This window comes from Parus major, chromosome 2 (genome assembly GCF_001522545.3).
Source record: "Parus major isolate Abel chromosome 2, Parus_major1.1, whole genome shotgun sequence".
Lineage (NCBI taxonomy): Eukaryota > Metazoa > Chordata > Aves > Passeriformes > Paridae > Parus > Parus major.
In genome coordinates, this window is record NC_031769.1 from 138,041,664 (window position 1) to 138,065,920 (window position 24,257).

Below are 24,257 nucleotides of genomic sequence, written 5' to 3' on the forward strand. Positions count from 1 at the left end.
CAGTGCCCCAGCTCCAGCCAGTAGCAAGACTAAGCACGTAGTCCCAATAGGTCTGGGATGATCAAGCACAGGGCTTGGCCAAGCAAGTACTAATCAGCCATTTCTGCAGATGGAACTGGTCCCCTTGATGCCTTTATTGTTCTATTTTCCCATGCATGTTTTTCCCCAAACTACCTTTCAATGCTTTTTGGATCCTCTCCTAAACATATCTTATTAGATCTTTCACAGTCCCCAGGTACTCGATCCTGTATCCCCTCAGCTGTGACCCACCAGTCTGAACCACACAGACCATGTTATGAAGTAAGAACAAGTTATCCAAATGTGTGACTGATCTCAGAAGATGCAAGCATGATGAAACCTGTGCACTTAGTATTTAGTTTCTGGGTCAATGCTGGAATTAAACAAGAGGCAAAAGAGAGAAAAAAATTTCTGCATACCTCTTGTTTTCTTTTGTTCCAGTGCAGTACAGTATTGAAGGGTTGCTTGAACTAGATGCAACCAAGTTTACTCCAAAACTAGTAGCAGTTCAGTGATCCTGTTCAGTACAGCACTCTCCCTGGCGAATGCACTTCCCTGCTCAGAACTAGCTAGCTCAACATCTACCTCATCCTCCATTCCAAAGTGTAGAGACAACCCTGGCTATTAGCCTTTAGCATCAGTTTCTTGATGCTGTAAAATGGGAAAATTGCCTATTTCAGAGATACATTAGATTATTTAAACATTATGGAGTACTTTTATATGATAGGTTTCATTTTTGGACATTTGTAAATGAAAATCTGCATCAGAAAATATAGTGAGTTTAGAACTATTCATTGCATTTATCTACATTCTAGGCTACTGCCTACATTGCCCTAAAAGATATCTATGCATAATACTGAGGCTAATATTTCACCTCTGAGGGTCTGTAGGGAGTGTTGCCTTGTCATGGATGAAACAGGATGCACATCTACTGTCCTTAGCTGCCTCACACCTGAGGACATGTGCTCTATCTAGGCTGTTACTTCAGGATTCTTTTTTGGTTTACTTTTCAGTTCTGTGTTTACCATCTTGGCAAATATGTTTGTAGTCTTTAACAAAAGCTGCCTTTCAGCACTGAGTGGCATTTGTAGTGACATTTGCAGTGACATTTGCTGTGACATGCAAATGACCTGATTGTCAGTAGCTCTTGTGTGTGTGGTATATACCTGCTTGTTCTTGCATTTACTAATAAACTAAAAATAATATGAACGTAGAAATGAATCTATTTTCTATGCTTCTTCAAGGGGAGTAGTGCCTTGGGGGGCCTCCCTTGAGAAGACTGGGTAATGCTTAGACCATGCTTCAGCATTATTAGAACATTTTGGACCACCACAAAGCTTTGGCAAGCATTTGTTTTTATGTTCCTTTCACCATGCTCTTCTGATCACTCTGAGGTTGCTTAGCCCAGACAGTATTTTGTAGACCTGATTTTGGTTTCAGATTGTGTCACTTTGGCTTTGGACTCAGCTGGCTTTGTTCTGCCCAACCTTAGCCCAAACAGAATCCAAGATGTCTCCTATCTCAGCTTTCTCTAGTGAAAGCAGCACCTGACCATCTTAACTTTGCCAATAGGACTGTCATTTAAAAGCCTACAGCCAGTGGTCTCAGTGGTTTCAGTGGTGGTAAGATCACCATTCTGATGTGTGCTAAAAGATGTCTGCACTGGACCCCACACAGAACCTGCCCAGCAATCCTGTCCCCATCCATGTTAGGCCATCAGAGCATGGGGTTTTTTGGTAGTGGTTGTTTTTTAATTTGTGCCAAATGTCATGGCTTTCTGTTCTTCTCTGGGACTTCTCATTTTCTCTTTCAACTTCAGGTGATGAAAATATCTGTTATAATAAGGAGATGAAGTAGACTTGTCAGAATATACCATTGCTCTCTTTGATATGTGAACTTGGGATGCTCCACCCAGGCCATGTTGGTTTCTGTACTTTTCAGAAGGTAGAATTTGAGGAGAGGCATCCATTAGGTTTCCAAGCTGGACTATAAACCTGTGAGCTGCCATGCAGAGCTTTGTATATTAGAAATTCCTTGTTAAACACTCAGGACTTACAGGAGGACTCTGACACAAGGAAACTCTTTGGTAAACTCCTCTTTACAGAAAGTTAAGCTCATTGTGCTGTGGATGATCAGTGCTTATTCCAGGAACTCATCATAAGGATTTCTCTGAAGGAAATAGTTTTTGTGTCCTCTGAGTACTGCTTGTAACTTGGATTTCATTCTGCAGTGGCAGTACTTCTGTGGACCTCGCTAGGGTAATTTGGAAGACTCCTTCCTGGCTCATATGACTGAAAAATGTGATGGGAAGTATCATCACTGACATGGACAGAATTCTTAATTGCTTTTCCTTTGCCATAATTTGATAGTTGCTTTGAAGAAAGCTAAGCAAGCACATTTAGAGATTGCAGCATTTACATCTGCCATCTGGCCAAATTAAATAGCACACAAGTGTGTTCACATAATCTGAATAAGTGAAAAATACACTTTTGAGAGACAGCAAGCTTGAAACTGAAGACCTCGAAATTTCTGTGATGTCTGGAGCTGGGAAAGGGTTCATGTTGAGTTGTACACTTTGATCCTGACAGAAGAAATTCCAGCGAAGAGAGGAAGAGAGAGAGGAAGAGACATTGGGAGCAAGGGGTTGATTTTAACATGAAAAAGTCTGTCTTATGTGTTTGTAACTGCCTTGTCTGTTCTGGATAAGAGTAAAATTTTATTTATTTCCATTAGCCTGGGTGAGTATTAATTTGGAGGTTGCTGGATGTCTTCTTCAATTTGTATATTCCAGATGACAAACCCTTGCTTTATTCTGAAAATAGAAAGCTTGGCATTAGAAATGATGAGCAGTCTCCATTCTTACCCAAGTACCCATTACCCTTATTTATCTCCTGGCTCTGCTTTTCTGTAGGAGGGAATGCATTTCTTCCTATCAGTATATTAATATCTGGTTAAGATTGTGTATCACCTCTCATAAGTTCCTAGCCAGGTAGAAGCTGGAGATTGGTGAGGTTGACTCTCTGTCATCCAAAATGTCCCTCCTTGAATGCATCTGCTTCACTGAAGTGTAGACACAGTGTTGACATCGGTATCTAGAGAATCTGTGGTTTGGAAAAAGAACAACTTTCTAGCTCTCTTTCTTTTTTTATTTTTTCTCTGAGTAGAAAAAGAGACTTAGCGTATCTTTGACCTAAATGGAAGTTTCCTTTTTTTCATAAAATGAATCAACTCCGGATATCAGAACCACTGAGATTGACAACCTGAGTTAAAAGATGCTTATCCTCATATTCATAACACTTGGGTTGTGTTTCTCCTCATATCTCTGCACAGTAAATATGTATAATGCTTCATAAATCGGAACTATTACCAACAGAAAACTTGTTTGGCCTCTTTTTTTCCTTTGGTAGCTTTCCCTAGGGCAATGACCTTTTTTTGTGCAATTTATTCTTAGTTGAAATGGGAGGCTGCTGTTCACATTCTTGAATGATGGATTAATAGAAGCTCAGCTGAATGAATGGTCTTTCATTATCTTCAGACTGATTTTCATCTCTTCAAGTCATTAGCTCTTGAGTATCCATCCAATCAACAGTGCCCTGGCATGGCTGGATTCTTCTGGCAGCAAGAGATGTTCCCATAAGTCAGATTCAGGGTCTGTGTTGACATGTTTCGTTATTGAAACACTTTCATTACTACCCTGCTGAGACATTCCTTAGCAGCTCTTCATCATGAAGATGCTGGCAGCATGAATACAGTCTGAAGTCTGTAGGCTTGATCAGGACAATGTATATTCTAGGTAAACACCTTGGTATGTCATGAGTGATGCTTGTCTTTGATATAACACAAAAGCCACATAGTAAAAAGTTGGAACTCTGGGCCACTTTTTAAAACTTGTTTGGCAACCTTGAAAGAAGAACCAAAAAAAGCTTTGGGGAAGTTGGTAGCAGACACATGTACTGTAAAGACTGAAATGCAAGACCGAGGACCTCTTGTAGGAATCTGTAATCATAATGGATTGATGCATTCATCATCAAAGTCATCATGGATTTGCATAACCTGATGAATAATCTTCTTTGCTTTATACTATGGTCAGCAAAATGGGAGAGAAAGGTTAAGGTTTTGGTATCTGTTTTTAGGGACTGTGAGATGGCCCTGAAAACAACTGTAAGTTTTGTTTCACAGTCAGTCTTATTCATCTGTTGCTAAACAGCAAGCATGAGCTTGTACTGAGGAGGGAAGATTTCAGGATAATTTCATCCTCACTGCATGCTCTGAGGTCTTCATGTCCATTCTGGATCTGTTGATGCAGGACTCTGGCTCTGTTCTGTCTCCTGGTCAGCACCCTTTTCCTGGTGTCCTGTGTGCTGAGTGAGCTTTGGTGTTACAGCTGATATGTCCCTTGGTTAGAAGGTGACAGGTGGTAGCTAAAATGGAACTTACCTGTCTGTGAGGTACCTCAGAGGTGTTCTCACCTGTCTGGCTGTACTGATCATACTACTCTGCATACAGGGAGCCCTGTTTCCTTATCTGACTGCTGAGTTTGGTGTGTGTGTCTTTGGCTCATTAATCTCCAGAGATGTGGTGTTCCTGTACTCTGCCCTTCTGGAATACTCAAAGGAGCTTCTGTGCAACACCAGCACCAGCTTGGTGCTTGAGTATATTTAGTTTCCATTTATGCAGGAAAGTTAGCAGAATTAGGGCTGCTATTTCAGAAGTAAAGCTCATGTCAGCAGGGTCTTTGCATTGGTTTGATTTGTTTATGTGGTTAAAAATGTGGGCTAAAATTTCTGGTCTTTTGCATTGATCTTTCTAGTATGATAAAGGGAAACTGTAAATTGTGAGCACAGGGATGGTGGCTCCTTTGGCCTGTGAAAAACCACTCAGATCTCATCTCTTCTCTCCATACCCTCAAGACCTTTCAACCTCAACATCCAAATTTAGCTCATGCATAGGCAGGGCAGTGGTGTCAAGCAGTGTCAGATCAGCAAGGGGAAGCACAGAGTCCTGAGGAGGAATAGCCCCAGGCACATGCTGGTGGCCAGCTGGCTGCATGGAGCTTGGCAGAAAAAGCCCTGGGACACAGGTGACCACGAGCCAGCAATAGACACATGTCACAGTGGAGGCAAACAGCTTTCTGGGCTACACTGGGAGGAAGTTAGCAGGTAGATGAAGGTGATTTTTTCCCCTCAACCCAGCCTTGTTGAAGCCACATGTGGAATTCTGTGTCTGGTGCTGGGCTGGCTTCCCAGTAGAAAATGATATGGACTTACTGAAAAGAGTCTGTTGAAAAGCCACAGAGATGATTAAAGGTTTGGAGCATCTTTCATAAGTGGGGAGGCTGAGACAAGTGGACTGTTCAGCTTGGAGGACAGCAGGTTTGAGGGATATCTTTCCTAAGTGCAAAATTACACTCTGGAATGAGTAGAGAAGGCAGAGATTCTTCTCAGTGGTGTCCAGCCAAAGGACAAGAGGTAGTGGACACAAACTAAAGTAACTGTAAATTATATTTAATAGAAGAAAACACTTATTTTGCTATGAGAATGGTAAAACACTGGAGTGGGTTACTCCAGTTGTGGAGTCTTTATCTTGGAGACTCTTTAACCTGACTGGACACAGCCCAGAGCAGTCTGCTGTTGTTGCTCCTGCTCTGATTAGGGCAGTTTGACTAAACTCAAGAGGTCCCTTCTCACCTCTAGTACCCTGTAATTCTGGGAGTTGAGATTTCTCAGAGTTCAGTATTCACTCACATCTCTGCTAGTTAGAGAATGGAAGAATTGCTACATTCAAGAGGGCACAAATTTCATCCTGAGTTTTTGTAGATTGACATCCTAAATTAGCAATGCTTCTGAAGATCACTGCAAACTTGTATTTGTAGAAGCATATACACTGGTTACATTATGAAAATATTATTTAAAGAACTGCATGAAGTTAATATAGGGCCTCAAATTTGGAAGCCTTTTGCACTGTAATTGTATTGCACCATCCTTTTTGTTTCTAGACACATTGTCCATAATATCATATATATTCAGATCTGTAATGCTGAGCTGTAATTTAACTATGCTCTAGCAGTTTGTTTCAACTAGTTTTTAATTATTTCTGTGTTAATTACTTTTGTAAGTATGCAGACTGTTCTCTCAGCAGGCTCTTTTCCGTTACTTTACCTGTTGTGTTACAAGCTCAGGCACAGACCAGTTCTCTATCATGGTTTAGAGGGATTTAGACATACACCTTAATTAATATTGAGGATTTCTGAGTACCACTTTTGCCTGAAGTGCCATGATTAACTGTCTTCTAGACAGCCAAAGAAAACTGTCAGGGATTTCATACCTTACTAAAGAAAGAGGAGAAATAAGCCTTTTAAATCCTGGCATATTTTTTACATAGAAATGGTGGATAAGTATGATCTTATTAGTAAAAATTACACTTTTCTGTCTTGAAAAGTAATTTAGACCTTGAGACAGCTGTTTCATTTAAAACATTCATGCACTCAGATGCAGTACTGAGAGGAAAGAGAGGTAGAGAGTTATCACTATAATCTGCAGAAGAGTTTCTTAGGTTTCATGTACTCCACTGGAGGATTGCAGATCATCTTCAGTGTAAATTGTGGCTAAATGGACACAGTATATTACCAGGCTGGGCTTCAGGTTCAGGAAAGACTTCAGCATTGTCCTTTGTTCTGTGCTGACATGTTGTCTGTTGGAAGAGAAATTGTAACAAATGTTTTAAACTCTCAATTTAAATTCTAGGGATTTAAAAACATATTTTTCTATCTAGGTACACAGACCAGGAGTGTTTAGTGTTGCTTTCGGGTAAGCTGCTGCAGACATTGTGTTCTTCAGTGCTATCAATTAACAATGGTCTGTAAGGAGACATCAGCACTTTCTTTCACAGTTATTTTTGTCTCTCAAATTAAAAAGTTCAGATTTAGAAAGAAAGTTCTAGAAGTTTTTCTAAACTAGTGACTACTTACTGCAGAAATACAACTGTCATTGAGTGTGTGTGGAAAAGTGCATAGAAAATGGCTCTATGCTTCTTTCTCTCATACTTGAGAATTATCACCAGTATATATAGACAATTAATGTATTATCAACTAGTGCTTTGATTAATTTTGTGGCCTTAAATTCAGAAGGTATGCTATAAATAGTATTTAGTAACTGCTGCATACTTTTTTGGAAGCAGAAAAATTTTGGACTACATTATTCACAGTCCAATGTGACATGATTAGACAACACATTCAGTAAATCTTAATAGTCCAACTCCACCAAATAACAAATTTGTAGGCTTGCCAGTTGGGCTATATTAGTTTCCTGGAGAGGAATAAGGCACATGGAAAAAGGCTGGCTGCTTTTTCTTTTTTTTCCTAGGGACCAGGGACAAACTTCTAACCTTCTTGGGCTGCTCTTTAAACCTAATGTTCCAACATTTGAGTCCTTCAAATTCAAGCTGTGGTTGGATCTAGTTTAAAGAACAGCAGTTATGTTATATGCATTTGTCTGGTCCATAGGCCTGACATATGGGATGTGTTAAACTGAGGGCCAAGTGCAAGGATGATATCATCAGTACAGAACAATAATATCAATGTCAGAAGTGTGGACTAGAGAGTTGCTGAATGTGGAGCTGGACACTGCCTCACGTCCCTTAAATTTTTAAACCCTGTTTAAAAAAAGGATGTTACATTTTGCTGATATGGGTTTACATTACCCTTGTCCTCAGTGGTGGTTCTGCTCAGCGTGGTACTGTCAATTGCTGTGGAGGACTGGCTGTTCTCTGTCATTCATGCTTTATTCACAAGGTATTTTTCACTCACTGCTGTTATCAAGCTTCTTGCCTTTTGTGCTTTGTTATCCCATGAACAAGTCTTCTATTCATACTCTATTATTATTATTGACCTTTGCTTGAACTTTTTTTCTCTCCTTTCACATATATTATTTGACTTTCTACTGTGACAGGGAATAAGAAAGGAAACGACATATTGCAGACTCAGAAAGAGTTATAGTCCTAACTTCTAGCAGAAGAAGTGTGTGTTTTGGCTCTTGAAAATGAGAACAGAGTTTCATACCAAGGGGAGGCAAAATATCAAATATGTTTCTGTAAAACATATCATAACTGCATGCAAATTGAGCTGGTTTGTCTAAAGCACTGAGTCCTCCCATGTGACAGCGCCTGTATTTGCTGCTTCTCCCTTTGCCTTTCAAGGAACTTTCAAAGAGTAGTGGTGTTAACTCCAAGAGTCAAAGAACCCCATTCTAGATTAAAAATCATAGTTTAGTATTTCTTTGTGAGCTAGGCTTGTGGGTTTTTTTGGTGTAACTTCTGTTTTTACCGTTGCTCACTTGTTCACAACACGTGTGTGGAAGAGCAGCGGCAGGCAGGGAGGGCGCAGAGGTGCTTGGTGTTTCCAGGAGCTTGTCAAGCCTGCTGTGCTCTGCACAGCCCCCACACTGCCAGAGCTTCTCTCAGGTCTCTCTCTACACTCCATTCCCTTCACAGGATGACTCAAGGGTCCTGTTTTTCTGGCTCCAGTAACACTCCCTCTATCCCTGAAAATTCTATCTGGCTCTTCTTTCAGCATTGCCATCATTGGCTTCACTCTCAGCCAGTTTTGACATGGTCTTGAGAGTGGTGTAACACTTGCATATTGGAAGTGCCAGCAAATCACCTTCAGTGTCTGGGGGCTTGAGAAATCAAAAGCAGAAAACTTTGTTTGGCAGATGCAGAACTCTTTCAACACTGGTTCTTTGAAAAATTTCCCTGAAACAAATCAAAATTCTTCCTGGTGATTTGACTTTTGGTGGTACTGAAGCAGGTTTTGTGCAAATACCTCACCCTGAAACATTGATGGTAGCCTTTCACTGTATGTTGGTGCCTTTGAAGGTGAAACTTTGAGCCTGTGCTTTCTTCTGTGAAAAGCAGAAATGGGCAGACAGAGTCCTTTCCTCCTCAGCTTTCTGGCAGAGTGGCAAGTTCCTTCTGCCAAGTAGTGCTAGGAAGATTGCAAATTTGTTACAGAAAAAGCATTAATATTATGCTTTCTAGCCATAAAAAATCTCCACCAATTGTAAGTGAAGCAACTGAAGAGACTTGCTGGTGTAAAATATATAGGTTGTTATTCTGACTTTACAATTTGTGCAATTCTGTTGTTTTTGCTTACCTAAAGATCACAGGCTCTGTTATTGTTTGTTGTGGAATGCAGCACTTGAATCAGAATTATGGTTTCTATATAACATTAGGAAACATGGTACAAAATTTGGTAACTGGCCTCTTCCCTGCTGTCCTGCTTTTGAAATTGGTGAGTATTGTATAATTCAGAGGGAAGTGGGACCTTCTCTCTCATTACTCTTTTCTAGATGACTGAATAAACGGGAAATAAGCACACTATTGAACCTGATCACACTGCTGAACCTTGTAGCAGACTAAAAAACTGAGTTTTTAAAGGTTTATTATATAGAATGATATGCTATCATTCTCCTAAGAAAGGTTGTTGGGAAAATAGCCTATTAAAGTTATGTAGATACTTGAAATGTTCAGAAATGCCCTCAAACCCCACAGGAATTCATGGCCATGTATGATTGTATGGAAAGATTATTGAGAAAGACATTTTCAAGAACTGGCAATGGAAACTGCCTAAGCACAGTGGGGTGCAGAAATTATTTACTACACGCTGTGTCTTTTAGACTAACTTTATTAACTAGGATGTCATGGTGTTTTTGTTCCTATCAGGTTTTAAAGATTCTATCATCGCGTTATTCTGTTTAATATCTCACTGTTGTTTATTCCCTTTTAGGGAACTTTCTGCAATTCTATTAAGTACAACAAGGAGAAAACATAAGCAAAATAGTGGGTGTACAGAAGTAACAAAACCTAAATGTTTTATGCAGAAAAGATGCAACAAGTATCTCCTACCTACGAAGAATGAAACAAATTTTCACACTGTGACCTTGCAGTACAATCTTGGATCAAATCACAAGTTTCTTTAACAAAAAAATAATTGAATTATACTATTTGCATTGATTGATGATATGGAAATAAAACATTGAAAGGAATGTCGTTATTGTTTTCTTTATTCTTTGGATTTTGCTTCACTGAATGGATTTACCAGAACTGATAAAAGCTTTCACTACAAAGCCATCAATACAGTATTAAAGAAGGCTTATAGGCAAAACTTGTTGATATGAAATGATATGAAATATTACCAAGGGTAATAACTGGGTTTCATGCTCAGCACAAGGTTATAGAAGTAGAGAAGGAAAATACAACCACACAAATCCTGTTATCCTTGTTGGGCTGTATGATTAAACTGCTGGGATAACACTGAAAAGGTCCATCTGTGCTATTGTACAGCTGCTTGGATGTGAATCAGGGGTCCTGTACTTTCATTCTTACTGGTGTTGAGTAGCATTTTACTTTGCCAGTAGCTTTTTTGAAGCTTGAAATGCTAGTCATGGCCAGTGTGAGAATGGCACAGCTGAACTGTGTTGATGGAAGACAGATACTGCAGGCAATGCAGACTGATCAACAGGAAGTTTATTTGGCAAAGATAGTTAAAACATTAATTTTGCCATGACTAGTAGATTCCTATTAGGTCACAAAACAGACTCCATTCCCACTGAAATCAAGGGAGGTTTTTCTGTTGACTTCAGTGACATAAAGATTTGGACCTCTTTTGGATTTATGTTCCAAATTAAGATCATTTTTCTGATGCTTACTAAATGTTCCCCAGTGTCAATACATTAAAATGTGTTGCCAATTCAAATAGTGTTGTCTTGTACTGTAAAAGCTAAAATAAAATATTTGCTTTGGCATCTTTGTAAGTGGAATTTTTGTCATGTGTTTAGAACTTATTTTGCACTGCTAGCTGCACGTAGGAAATGTTCCCTCTTCTTCTAAAAACATTTGTAGTACATGTTTAAGACATTAACTGTAACTTTATGGGTTTGGTTTAATGCTCAGTGGATTTACACTACAGTATGAATCTAACCCTTAATTATTACCAATTGAACTCCTTCTGCACATCAGACTGGTTAGCCTGTGAAATTATGGTTTTGTATGTAATGAAAATTGTCGTTAATAATATGTTGTGAAAGTTTAAAATTGCTAACCACATGCTTTATTTTCTCTGTGTATCAGGAGAATTTCTTGGGAGCTAATGCAAACACTTTTTAGATAATTTCTCACTGACTTCTTTTATTTGCTGAACATCTCTGCTCAAATCAGTTTATTTCTGGCAGTGTACTTGGTGATTCCTATTTAGCACCATGTTGAACTGTTAGTATTCTTTGTGTACTAACTTCTACAGTGGATCCTGACAAAAATGATGATAAAACCTGGGCTGCAGCTTAATTCACTAATCTATGTTTGTTTTTTACTGTATTGAGGGACACGATTTTCATCCCTAAATGGGTTGTGATGCATCATATCTATTCTACTAAGTCTGCTTTGCTTTGTCTTTCCTACTTCCCTCCTTATTCTGTAGTGAAGCTGGTGGGGAGTTTGTATTTTTGTACTTCAAACATAAGCTCTCATTTCTTATACCTGTCTAACATCATTCCTTTATTTCCTTCCCTGCAATATGAGTCCACTGTTTCAGCAACCTTAATTGTACAGTCACACATCTGCTTCTGTGGAATATGGCAACTCTGTCTGAGGTTCTGAAAACCTCTTCCGTTCCCTTTCTTCTCTTCCTGGCATTTTCTCAAACTGGATGTGGCACTTCTGTTTAGGCTTCTCAGTTGGTTTATAGTGCAATTTGTGTCAAATCACTACTTCCCTTCCTTTGATTTTCCCAGTGTTTAATTAAACCTTAGAGACCATTAATATGTACTTCTGCTAATTATCATCAGATAATTTCTGTTGTTTAGTTTGTTTTTTGTTGTTTTTCTTTTCGTATTTTTCTGTTTTCCATAGATCTGTAAGACCAAAGCTTCATTCTCATACCCATTCTCATAGAGACAGTGAATTTGAATCTGAGGTCTTTGCATTTGACTTCTGCTGTATTGAGTGCCTCCTACTTAGGTTTAATACAGTGTATTTAATTGGCCTTTGGTTTTGCTCAGCTCCCAGGAGTGAGATTCACTTCTGGATTTACAAGTCTACAGTGGTGCCTGGTGGTTTTTTATGGGGCTTTTGAGATGTATAGAAACACCTGGTTTTCTCTGTTGACCGTGAAAGGGGCCTTGATAACTGTTTTATATGTCTGCATCTCTAGGTAGCTCTCTCTGCATTGTCTGTGCCTAAGGCTACGTGTCATGCACTGTGTATGGGGACTGAAATTGTGTATGTGCATTGGGAATGGAAATGAACTCTCCGTTCAGTTGTGCTATATGGCAGTTAATTTTTTCTTTCTCAAGGATTTTTAGAAGAAAGGTTTCTTTTCATAGGTCTCCCAAAAGTAATTTTGAACATTTTAATGAAAGAACTGAAGTAAATAATGGCCAGACTATTCTATAACTGAAACTAGAACAGGCATGTTTGGTCATTTTGTTTTTTTCTCACTTACTGTGGAAGAACATTTAATTACCAAGCTTGGTGGGAGAAGGAAGGCATATATTTATTGAATTACAGTTTTATTGTTGAATTAATAATATTGATTTAATTTTAATGATTTACAGGGAGCCTGTTTACCTGTAAAACTCCAGCAATTGCAGATATTGTGATACTAGTAGATGGTTCTTGGAGTATTGGCAGATTCAATTTCAGGCTCGTTCGACTGTTCCTGGAAAATCTGGTTTCTGCTTTTAATGTGGGGTCTGAGAAAACAAGAGTAGGTAAGGTGCCACACTTTTTCCCTAATATTTCTGTAGCAATGTGAAGATGTTATTATTTCAGGATAGTTAACAGCTTGATGTTACTGTTTTTGTTCAAGATTCAGCCTCATCTAGCATTAGCACTTCTATCATCAGAGGAAGGCTGCTGTAATGTTTGTAGTATTAATTCCTCACAGTTTACTGTATCCTCAACTTCATTAACCCTAATGCAATGTCAGTGGAAAAATAAAAACAGTGAAAACAGTTTTACTGACTTCAGTCAGCATTAGTCTCAAACACTTGCAGTTTAATTTTTGCAGGCAGAATGTGGCAATGGATGGCACAATCTTGTGCTTTAAACTGGCTGAAATGTTATATTTCTGATCTGCTACTTTACATTGAGTTACATTTTTCTTTAAAAAAAGTCTTGGAATGTTAATAACTCTGAAAACGTTTTGAATTGCTTTGCTTTTCATTTAATTGGCACTTGAATAAAAGGCCTTGAAAGTTAACTGGGGAGCTGTCACCCAGAACATGTTCATACTAGTTTTTGTTGTCAACCAGTGCAGTTTTTCTTGTATGGTAGTAAAGCTACTTGCAGTAAGCTAATTGGTAAGGTACTGGTAACCATGTACATAAAGTGTACATGAAAAAACCCCACTTTATTGTCTGATGGATTACCTTCCTTTCTGGATCTTTAGGTCTTGCACAGTACAGTGGTGATCCCCGGATTGAATGGCACTTGAATGCCTATGGCACAAAGGATGCTGTTTTGGATGCGGTCCGGAATCTACCGTACAAGGGAGGGAATACTTTAACAGGTACTGTGTATGTTTTGGCTTTTCCCTTTTATTAAAAAGCATATTCTGCTGCACAGCCCAAGAAGTGTCAGTGCTTATTATGAAGGGTAGAAAGGATAGGAATTTTGCAGCTTGCCAATGGCTTTATCCAGTGTCAGTTATGTCTTTTCTGAAGTGCCTGTCCATTGACTTCACTGGGAATCGGGACAGGGTCTCGTAAAACAAAGTTACCTGACTCTCTGTGATGGAAGTCAAATCTTTTACCTGCTGGGAAGAAAATGTGAAATCCATTTGTAATGTTCATGCACAGAGCTTTGTTCTGGAGAAGGAAAGAATGTTGTTTCAGTATTTGACAACTGGTAATAGTAGCTTTACAAATGACCACCCAGGGCTTTTAGATTTCCACTGACCTTTTAGTAGTTAAAGCACTGCAGCCCCAGAGACACTTAGTGGTGGATAAAGGGGGAATGCCTGACAGTCTGGGAGAAATACAGTTTCTGAATACAATTCCAGTGCCATCAAAGCAGCAGTTAGTAATGTTGGAATGATATATCCAAAGACCCAGACACGGCTTTAAGTAAATTGCTGCCTTTATTTTTTTTTTCTGGTGAGTAAGGAACAGGAGAAACAATGAGCAACAGTCTTTATTTTGGTAGAAGGAGTGATTGCAGTGGGACAAAGGACAGAAGACTCTAGTATGATTCTAGGAGTGAGATTACTGAGTGGTAGGAAGTAGTAAATTATCATGATTATTTTTTATGGATGTTAGAAGAAAATGACTTAGAAACGTTTGCTGTGGGAGACTTAAAAGAATTTTCAGATAAGATCTTATTGTGATGTGTATGTTCATCCTGGAGCTATTATTCTTCTTTCCTTTTAAATAATTAGCATTTATTAAAATCAGGTTCTCCCCAAGCATAAATAAAGCTTTCTTTTAGCTTGTAAATTGGAAAAACTTAAAAACCAAACAAAGGTAAGATTATCTGTGGCATGAGGATTTACTAAGCTATCCAGAGCATGTGCTTTCATATAAGCAATATAGGTAGAAGGAGAGGGAAGTTCCTGTTCTAACTTTGCAGAATTTGGTAAATTAAGAATAAAAGATGATGCATTTACAGGAAAATCAATTTAGGTTTTCATAGCCAGTTTAAAGTATATTGATTGATTAAAAGACAGCTAAAAATAAATTTTAGCTTCTCTGTAGTTTAGGCTGCTTGTTGGAATTTAATTTTTCAGTAAATAAATTCTTCTTTTCTTTTATACTTATTTTTTATCAGAACTTTTAAATTGAGTAGAAAAGCAAACACTGTGATATTGGCAAAACGAATGGACATTTTTATCTGTAAAAGTCTTTTAAAATGTTTTCTTTTTTAGGTCTTGCCTTAACTTATATTTTGGAAAACAGCTTTAAGCCTGAGGCAGGTGCAAGACCTGGAGTATCTAAAATTGGGATACTGATCACTGATGGGAAGTCCCAAGATGATGTTATCCCTCCTGCTAAAAACCTGCGGGATGCTGGCATTGAGCTGTTTGCTATTGGTGTGTATTCTGCCATATCCATGTGCATGTCCCATTGGACTCTGCTGTATTTGAATCTGTTGCTGGCTGTACTAAGGAAGTGCTCTTTTCTGCCTCTATCCAACAAGTATCATCATTAATTTGTATCTTTTATAAGCATTGCTTACAACATTGCCGTTATAACTGGAATTTAGCAGTATACATGGATGCTGCATTTTCATGAGACAGCTGAAAAGATACCACTTTCACTGGCAGAAGTTAACATCTTGAATTGACATCTTAAAAACAGAGCAATTTGTAGTTGCTCAGTAAAATAAATATAATTTTATATTAGTCATTTTTTATCAAGCCCTGTGTATACAAGATTTTTTCTTTTTCATTGCAAATATTTTCTTTATTTTCTTTTCCAATAAAAGGTGTAAAGAATGCAGATATAAATGAACTCAAAGAGATTGCCTCTGAGCCTGACAGCACACATGTCTACAACGTGGCTGACTTTAACTTCATGCATACCATAGTTGAAGGTCTTACCAGAACAGTGTGCTCACGAGTAGAGGAGCAGGAAAAGGAAATCAAAGGTGAACAGAAACAAAATTTAATGTAACTTATGGTGAACTTAGAGCTACAAATCAAATACCTGCAGTTCTAGAGTGGCTTCTGGCACTAGACTCACGCTATATATTCTTTTGCTTGCAAGAAAGTATTGTCAGAGAAGTTATCTTCCTAGCTATGTATTATTCTTGCTCAGATATCTCTGATCATTTGCTCTCTGTTTTTAGGAGAGGTAAGTATTATGGTATTTGGTAGTACAAAAAAAAAAAAAAAGGTAATTTATTCTGCTATAACTATTTCCAAGTGGTGGCTAAGGAAATCTTTTTGTAATACAGTTTTGGGGATGAATTAGTTTAACAGATGCACATGGAATTGTTATATTCATGCTATGCTTTCCATCTCCTAACTTAATGTTTTGATTGTCTCATACATATTCAGGAGTTTCAACTAGTTAGATTGTTTAATCCCTCCTTTGATGGATTTTTTCCTCTTTCTTATTTAATACACACAAAATATATTTTGGTTCACAGGAAAAGATGGCAGCAAAGAAAATGGTTCTTATATAAAAAAGCCTCTTCTGATTACAATTATCTTGGCTTTTCTGAAGAAAAGAAATGGCTATGAAAAAATGTTGCAATTTGCCAGAAATGCAATTCTACCTGGGGCCTTTCTTTCTGAAAAGTTTCAGTGGATTTTGTTTTTATTTACTGGTTTATGATTCCTTAGTATCACAGAAATGCTAAGTTATTCTCTCTCTCTCATAATATATATGGATATATGGAATATTATATATATATGTGTGTGTGTGTATGTATATATACAGTCAATATAATATATAGATATCTATATAATATATATCAATAAGGAAGGCTCTCTTGAGCAGAAGAAAATGGAAAAACCATGGATAGATGAGGTATCTTTGTGGAAAAGAATGATTGCCAGAGAAGATGACCATTCACTGTGTCTCTTCAGCAGGCTGACAGGCAATATCAGTTTCCAGCCTGCTGAGGAGCACAGGAGATCACAGCTGTATATGTACTTGTATGTTTGTCATGACTGGGATGAAAGCAACCTGAAAAAAACCCAGCAGAAACGTCTGGAAATAGTGATGGGAAGAAGGTCAGGAAGGCTTAGTGTCATATTTTTGTCTTCATATAAAGGTTTATGAAAGACCAGGAAGATTTAGTCCCAGAGAAACTCCATGTGCTGTACTCATTATTACTTCTTTGGTTCCATTGAAAATAACATAAATAGGTGTGCAGTAGCCAATTATTTGATTTTCTGATAAGAAATAATATTTAGAGCTTCAGCAAATACAACAAGCCAAGCAATTATTATGCAGAATGGAATAAAAATTTGTGCTGTCTCCAACCTAGGAACAATTGCTTCTCTTGGGACTCCTTCAGATTTGGTCACATCGGAGGTAACAGCAAGAGGCTTCCGCGTCAGCTGGACCCACGCTCCAGGCAAAGTGGAAAAATACAGGGTTGTGTACTACCCCACTAGAGGAGGACAGCCAGAAGAGGTAATAGGAGGAAAAGCTGCCCAGAAATTTTTAATGCAGCAGGGGCAGCTAACTAGACAGGAAATCCATGGTCCTCTTCTAAATGCACCCTGAAATTCCCTATGAGGGCTCCAGAAAGGAGGCTGGTCACACTGGATGGTGACAAAGGTTAGGTAGGAACTAGGCTACATGTCTGTCATACAATTTAAAGTCAGTTAAGTGATACAATAATAATCACTTTCAGGGGTGGGGTGAAGTGCCTGCATTTTTTCCTTACTCAGAGGGTTACTTGGCACAATTCTACTGACACCCCCTGCACCACTCTGTTTATGAGAACAGAAGAGGTAGGAGGTGATGGTAAGCTGCATTTTCAGTTCTAAGAAAAAAATATTCATAAAAGGAAGATTGGACATTTTGGGACATCTACAATTGGTCATTGAAAATTTGGAGAGAGTTGTTTATTTGGATGGGACTTCAACATTTTGGAGATGGAAAAACTGCAGTGGAACAAGCTTTTGACTCCAGCTGACAACTTATCAAATTGAATGGAAATGTAGAATAGCAAAAGGATTTAACTAAGGTTATATTTTGTTTCCTTTTGCACTAGAAACTAGTTTAGGATGGATATGTATTGATGGGATTTTGAAGCACTCTGTGTGTGTGTGTATATATGTAGTACTAAAGGAATATTTATGATGATATTATATCAAAAAGTGCCACTTTCACACCCTTAAACTGTATCCCTTACACTTTGTTCAGCTGAGCTCTTCCTTTGTTCTGAATGGCTATTTATATCAGATAAACATTTAGACTATATGTATGGTTGCTGTTCTTTTCAGACAGTTTACTGTATATAAATGCAGCATAAACTGAATGTTAGTACAGTATAAAAACTGCCTGAAAGAGGGGTTGATTGATTTGATGGTAATAGAGTTTGTTTGCTTTATGCGTATTTAGTTAAATTTTCTTGTAAACAGGTTGTGGTAGATGGAAGTGTATCCACAGCAGTTCTGAAAAACCTGATGTCTTTAACTGAGTACCAGATAGCTGTGTTTGCCATCTACTCCAACGCTGCGAGCGAGGGCCTCCGTGGAACGGAAACCACACGTGAGTATCCTTAGCCTGATTGTTGCAGATTTGACTGTCTGCATTTAATCAGACTGTGTAGGCATTAGTCTTTGTGAAAAATAAACACAAAAGGGAGTGTTTTTCAATCTACCTTCTTTTAGTGCATTTGTCTTAAATTAAGTTTTGTTTTAATTAATCCTGGGCTAAGCTCTTAAGGTCAAACGCTCTGTGGATATTTAAACACTGAGAAAGGTTTTATCTCCAGGCTGAACTTTGAAGTCTGTTGTCTTGAACCCTAAATGAGAACATTCCTATGTTTTGGGTGTGGAGCCAAGTTTTGCAAACTCGGTTTGTAGCTGGAGATGATCTGATGAGTGGAGATTTAGGTTGGACCTGCAATCCTGCATGTGATTCCTGCCAGTGACAAAGATTGCAACGTAACTCTGGAAGTTTCTTTCTCAATGATTTAATTATTTTCTGTCTGTAAAATGATGGCTTGATATACTCTAAGATTTGATACATTTACTGTTTTAGGTATTTGTATACAAAGTGCAGGGATTTTTTTAGTAAATATGATAAATATTAGAAATGGAAATAAAGAATATCTTTATAGTTCAGTCTAGGAGACAAGAAGTCCATATGTGATATATTAATAGCTGATATCTGCTGAAAGAACAGAGCAGCAGGGCTCAAGAAATCTATAGGATTTCTACAGTGCTTTGCCAGCTTCCTGACCCAGGTGATCAAGGAGCCAGCAAGAGAAGGCTCATACATAGAAACAAGGAAGAACTGATGGTGGAGGAGGAGATGACATCCTACAAGCTCAGGAAAGGTCCCTTCTGACCAGTTGGTGACCAGCTGACTGGAAGCTCGCATGGATAATCAAGAAGCTTGTAACAGAACCCAGACATCAAAAATAATTGTGTAAGACATGCACACGAAGAGGCAAATGACCCAGGAGAAGTGTAAAGCTGCTGTCTCATCTTGCAGGGGTAAGTTTAGAAAAGCCAAAGCCAACCTGGAGCTGAGACTGGCGAGTGATGTGAAGAGGAAAACAAGTTTAACCTCATGCGTTTCAGAAAACAGAAGTGTAAAGTCCTGATGCTTGTGAGTGACAAACCCATGTGTCACTGCACAGGTGACCAGCTGGAGGGCAGCTCTGCAGAGAAGGACCTGGGGGTCATGGTAAACAACAACCTGACTGAACCAGCAGAGCACCCTTGTCACAAAGAAAGCCAAGAGCCTTCTGGATTGCATTAGAAAATGATTGCCAGCGGATTTAGGGAGCTGATGGTTCTTGCCCTCTGCTCAGCACTGATGAGGCCACACCTGGGTGCCTGGTCTCGTGCTGGGTTCCCTCAACACAAGAGAGATGTGGACTTATGTAGGGACTTGAGTGAAGGGCTGTAAAGATGATTAAGGGCTTGGCACATCTTTCATAAGACTCTGAGACAGATGGACTCTTCAGCCTGGAGAAGGCTCAGGTGATCTTGTTAATGTATAAAAATCCCTAATATGAGGAAATGAAGAGGAGTGAGCCAGACTTTGCTCAGTGGTGCTTATTAACAGGACAAGAGCCAATGGGCACAAATTAAAAGCCCATGAAATTAAATTTGAACAGAAGAGATGGTTTTATTATAATGGTGGTCAAACACTGGAATAAATTTTTCAGAGAGGTTGTGAAGTCTGCATCTCTGGAGATATTTCAAGCCAAACTGGATAAGGTTCTGAGCAGCCTGCTTTATCTGAACCTGACTGACCAGGGAAGTTAATTTGACCAGATGACCTCAAGAAGTGCCTTTCATCCTCAGACGTTCTTTGATTCTGTGTCAGTGCTAATCTTCTCAATCTGAAAAGAAAATAGGATAATATAAAATGATTTTAGACTTTTCTTTTAGTCTCAGTCCCCCCAGAATGTCATCTCCAGCCACGTTATACCCATGAGACGGTGTTAGGACCTGTTTAATTTATTGAGGCTGAGGGAACAGTCACATACTGAGCCAACAGGATTATTTTGTATTGCACCTGGTACTCCTTTGAAGTCACCCAGTCAAGTTCTGACGGAGCCCAGCCCTGCTGGCTTTCAGAGATTTGATCAGATCACACCCCAAGGTCATGCAGCATTAAGCATTTTATACACCTGTCTTTGATAGTATGTTGGAAGTAAGAGTCTGACATATGCAAGTGTTAATCACTCCATATGCTAAAAAATACCTACAATTTTAAAGTTTGGGTTTTTTTTACTATTCTAATGGAGAATTATGGAAAATTGTAGTTTACATTCCTGCCTGTGTGTGAGATACTGACAGATTAAAATAGTCACCAGTTGCATTTGTTTATACAGAACATTAAATATAGTTTACAGTTATGTGAAATCTAAACAGATATATACATAATGTACAGATAAGTAGATAGTTCTGTGATTTCATAGTCACTTCTAAATGGAAATAAATAAGAAATTCATTCACATATTAATTTGCTAAAAATATGTTTTTCCTTGTTTGTTTATTCCAGGTTTTTTTAGTTGGTTTTACTTTATCCCTATGTTACTTGAATATTAGGATAGTCTGGTAACTGTCCAAGATGCAAACCAGCATAATCTACTAAATGTTTATATCGAGATTCTGAGCTCTTTGGCTGAAGGTTCCAGTAGAAAACACCATGTTTTATCTCCAGTCACCTCTTTGTCAGTTTTTTTATATATTGTCAAAGTATCTACTGGTTCCTGTTGAGAGTTAAAATGCAAGTCATAAGTTACAGTTAGAGGACACTTTTCCTGTAGATTTTTTAGAATCAAAATAAAGGGAAGAAGAGGTGATGGATACTCTCAGTGTGACCCTGGGGCAGTTTGAACAGGAATGAGACAATGTGGTGCAAAGTGGTTTCAGGATATCTCAGCATGTAATTTCTTGTCAGAAGTGTGAGTGGAGCTCTGAGCAAGGAGACTTAAGTATATTTGAAAATGTTCACAGGTAGTTTCTCCCTGTAGTTAGAGAAATTGTGAGAATTCATGGGAATATAAATCAATAGAAGAACAAAGGTTTAAATAAGATAGAGGTAGGTTGTAAAAGGTTGGAGGGGTAGGTGGGGTAACCTGGAAGTGGAAATCTCAAGAGAAGTCTGGGCTGAAGTTTTGCCACCACTTACAGACATGAATGACAGTGGGTGAACAGTCTCAATGAACAAGAAAGGAAGAGGTTCTGTTAGAACATAATGTAAGAGATACACTTGGAGATACCAGCTTGACAGGCTGAGGCTTTTGGTTGGACAAGGAGTCCAGAGAAGCTCTGTAAGTGAAATTAGAATTTGTTCCTGAATATTTGTATGCAGGTTTGATTCTTCAGAATTTCAGATAGGAAAGGTTTTGTATCAGTTAGCAATTGCCTTCTGTTTTTCCAGACCATTCCAGTAATTTTGGGGACTATTCTCAGTGTATAAATTCCAAAGGAGAAGTCAAAGTTCCTTCATATCTCTCCATATTCATGCCTGAATATTCATATTCATGCCTGAATATTTTGGTGGGATTCATCAGTGATGTACCAGCAGTGGAGAGGCCATGGGATGTTATCCTCTGGGAGGAATAAAGTGAGGTCAATCAGGAAAAGAGTTACAGAAATGCAAAGAAACATTTGGAAACCCTGACTGGTGCTGTGTTCTGGTATCAGTGCCTTAAATTCACAAGTAAATCTCCTAATATTGTCTGAATTTCACTCACCCTGCTCTCCCTTGCCAGGTTAGCATTTGTCCTGATTTGCAATGGATGGCCGTATCCATATTTTCATAATCCCACTGACACAAGCCTTGGTGCCAGTTTGGGCAGTCCAGACCTTAAACAGGCAACACTTTACAGACAAAATATTTTGATGTGTGAAGTGTGCTCATCCAGGGTTTTTCCAGGGTGTTGTATCTCATGCCTATCATGTCCACACTCTGGCTTGGGAAAGAGGCACCCCTTAAAACTGCTGCTGGTTCCTAATAGCAACTGTGCTGAAATGCTTTCATCTGCCCTGGCATTGGAATTGGTTTGGGTTAGCATTTCCTTGTTTCTCTGAGTTCTTTTACGCACCAATTAGACCTTATTTACAGGATACAGACAGCACTTCCATGGCTGGAGAGAGCTGTATTCCTTTGTGTTTGCTGGGGTAAGACAAGCTGTTTGGATAGCAGCTGGCTGTTGGAGTGGGAGAGCTGAGGTGTGTTTGTCTCCTGTTGCACTGCAGTTGCCCTGCCGATGGCGTCGGATCTGCAGCTGTACAACGTGTCCCAGAGCAGCATGAGGGTCAGGTGGAGTGGAGTCGTGGGTGCCACAGGGTACATGATCCTCTATGCTCCCCTCACAGAAGGACTGGCAGCAGATGAGAAGGAGGTGATGTATTGTGCTTTCATTGAATAGCAGTTACTAAAAAATACCCAGTCTTTTAAAAAACAAAATAGTACATGTCCTTTAACCTCCAAAGTGATCAGCAAATACTTGGGATTTTTTCCATGACTTGATTAAGTACTGTATGTGGCACAGGCTATGAATAAAGTGCAAGTGCCAGTGGGTTATTGCTGTGTCATTGATGTAAAAATGAAACAAATTTAACTAAATTTAAGTGACTCTTCTGAAATTTTATATAGAGTGATATAGTATCATCATGTAGAACTAACATTCAGAGAAAAAATTAACTAAAGGTAAGATATTTCCTAAGTGTGCTATCAGAAGAAGATGAAGTTTAGCCTTTGTTCTCATCAGGGATTTTAAATGTAAGTAAAATTTGTAGGTCTGAAAGAAAGCTGTCATTGGTTTTCTTTTAGTTCTGTTCAACCTGTATCTTTAAATTTAAAGACAACATCTTTCATCAAAACTGATTTTAGAAGACATTCTTTCCAAGGAAAAGAAGGGGAGAAAAAGTAAAGTCTAGTCTCCTGTCACTAACATAGTAAAACCAATGGAACCTCTGGTCTAGAATTTAAAAATTTCTACACTCAGGTTTATAAGTGTATAGTTAAGGTTATGTACAATATCTCTGTTCAAGCAGGAGCACCATAAAGCATGCAGGGGCATGTGAACTTGAGAAGGGGGCATGAAGCTGCTGAAAGCCAGCACAGACTTGTGCTCACTGCTAAAGCAGTGGCTGTGAGCACGTAATTCTGTTAAAAGTGGGGCCTCCCCGAGAGCTGGCTGCTGCAGGAGGACTGAGCTTTACCCCAAAGAAATAAATACAGGCCATGTTAGTGTGGGTGTCCACAAAAGGTGGAAGAGGAAAATGATAGAAATAGCAACAAATCTGAGCCTCGGTGTGCGCAGAAATCAACTCCTCCAATGAGTTCATGTGATTTTCAGATCTGTGACTGGAGATGAACCTAAGTGTAGATGGGAGTGGGAATAAAAAAATGTAGACAGGAAAAGCCCTTAGTAGCTGCTCATTCTGGAGAGGCATATTTTGTCATTGCTAATGTGATTAGTCACTTTTAAAGTCCTTTTACCTGTGTGTTGGCTTTTGGCTTTTTTAATCTTTTAATTATTCTGCAAAATCCCAAAATCTTGGGCAAAACACTGTGGGAACAGTGTCAGACAAATGGATGGCAGAACATTTGATCATATATATAATTTAAAATGTTTAACTGGTATTGTTCCTCATTATAACCTAATTCAGAAATAATGTATCTTTTTTTGATTCATGGTGTTTTTAGATAAAAATTGGGGAGACCTCGACAGATCTTGAACTGGATGGACTCTTGCCAAATACAGAATATACAGTCACAGTTTATGCCATGTTTGGAGAAGAAGCTAGTGATCCCCTTACAGGACAAGAAACTACATGTAGGTGGCTCAAATCTACTTTCACTTCAGTGTTAATAAAACTTCAGAATGGTCTTTGCACGTATTAGAGCAAGCATCTGATTATCTGATTTGAACAATTGGGCAAGCTCTTGACATAAGTTTCTCAGTGTGGATACTCAATTTACAGAGGCTGAGAATTTCTACAAAACAGCTTGTTTTTTCAACAGGTTTATGAACTTGTCTCTCTCAGTGGCAGTGGTACTATGGCTGCCCCTATGGATCTTGGTGAA

The 24,257-nt window shown here is 38.7% G+C and overlaps 1 protein-coding gene across 6 annotated transcripts in view; it reads left to right on the forward strand.

Annotated features, from left to right (window-relative positions):
* COL14A1 (collagen type XIV alpha 1 chain) overlaps positions 1 to 24,257 on the forward strand; it is a 114,539-nt gene that overhangs the window by 21,613 nt on the left and 68,669 nt on the right. For all 6 annotated transcript variants that reach the window (XM_015617137.3, XM_015617130.3, XM_015617133.3 and 3 more), the window contains 8 exons: positions 12,624 to 12,779; positions 13,460 to 13,579; positions 14,933 to 15,097; positions 15,493 to 15,654; positions 17,005 to 17,153; positions 18,110 to 18,239; positions 22,421 to 22,566; positions 23,877 to 24,006. In XM_015617137.3, coding sequence (XP_015472623.1) covers positions 12,624 to 12,779; positions 13,460 to 13,579; positions 14,933 to 15,097; positions 15,493 to 15,654; positions 17,005 to 17,153; positions 18,110 to 18,239; positions 22,421 to 22,566; positions 23,877 to 24,006 — 1,158 coding nt within the window. The remainder of the gene's footprint in view (positions 1 to 12,623; positions 12,780 to 13,459; positions 13,580 to 14,932; positions 15,098 to 15,492; positions 15,655 to 17,004; positions 17,154 to 18,109; positions 18,240 to 22,420; positions 22,567 to 23,876; positions 24,007 to 24,257) is intronic.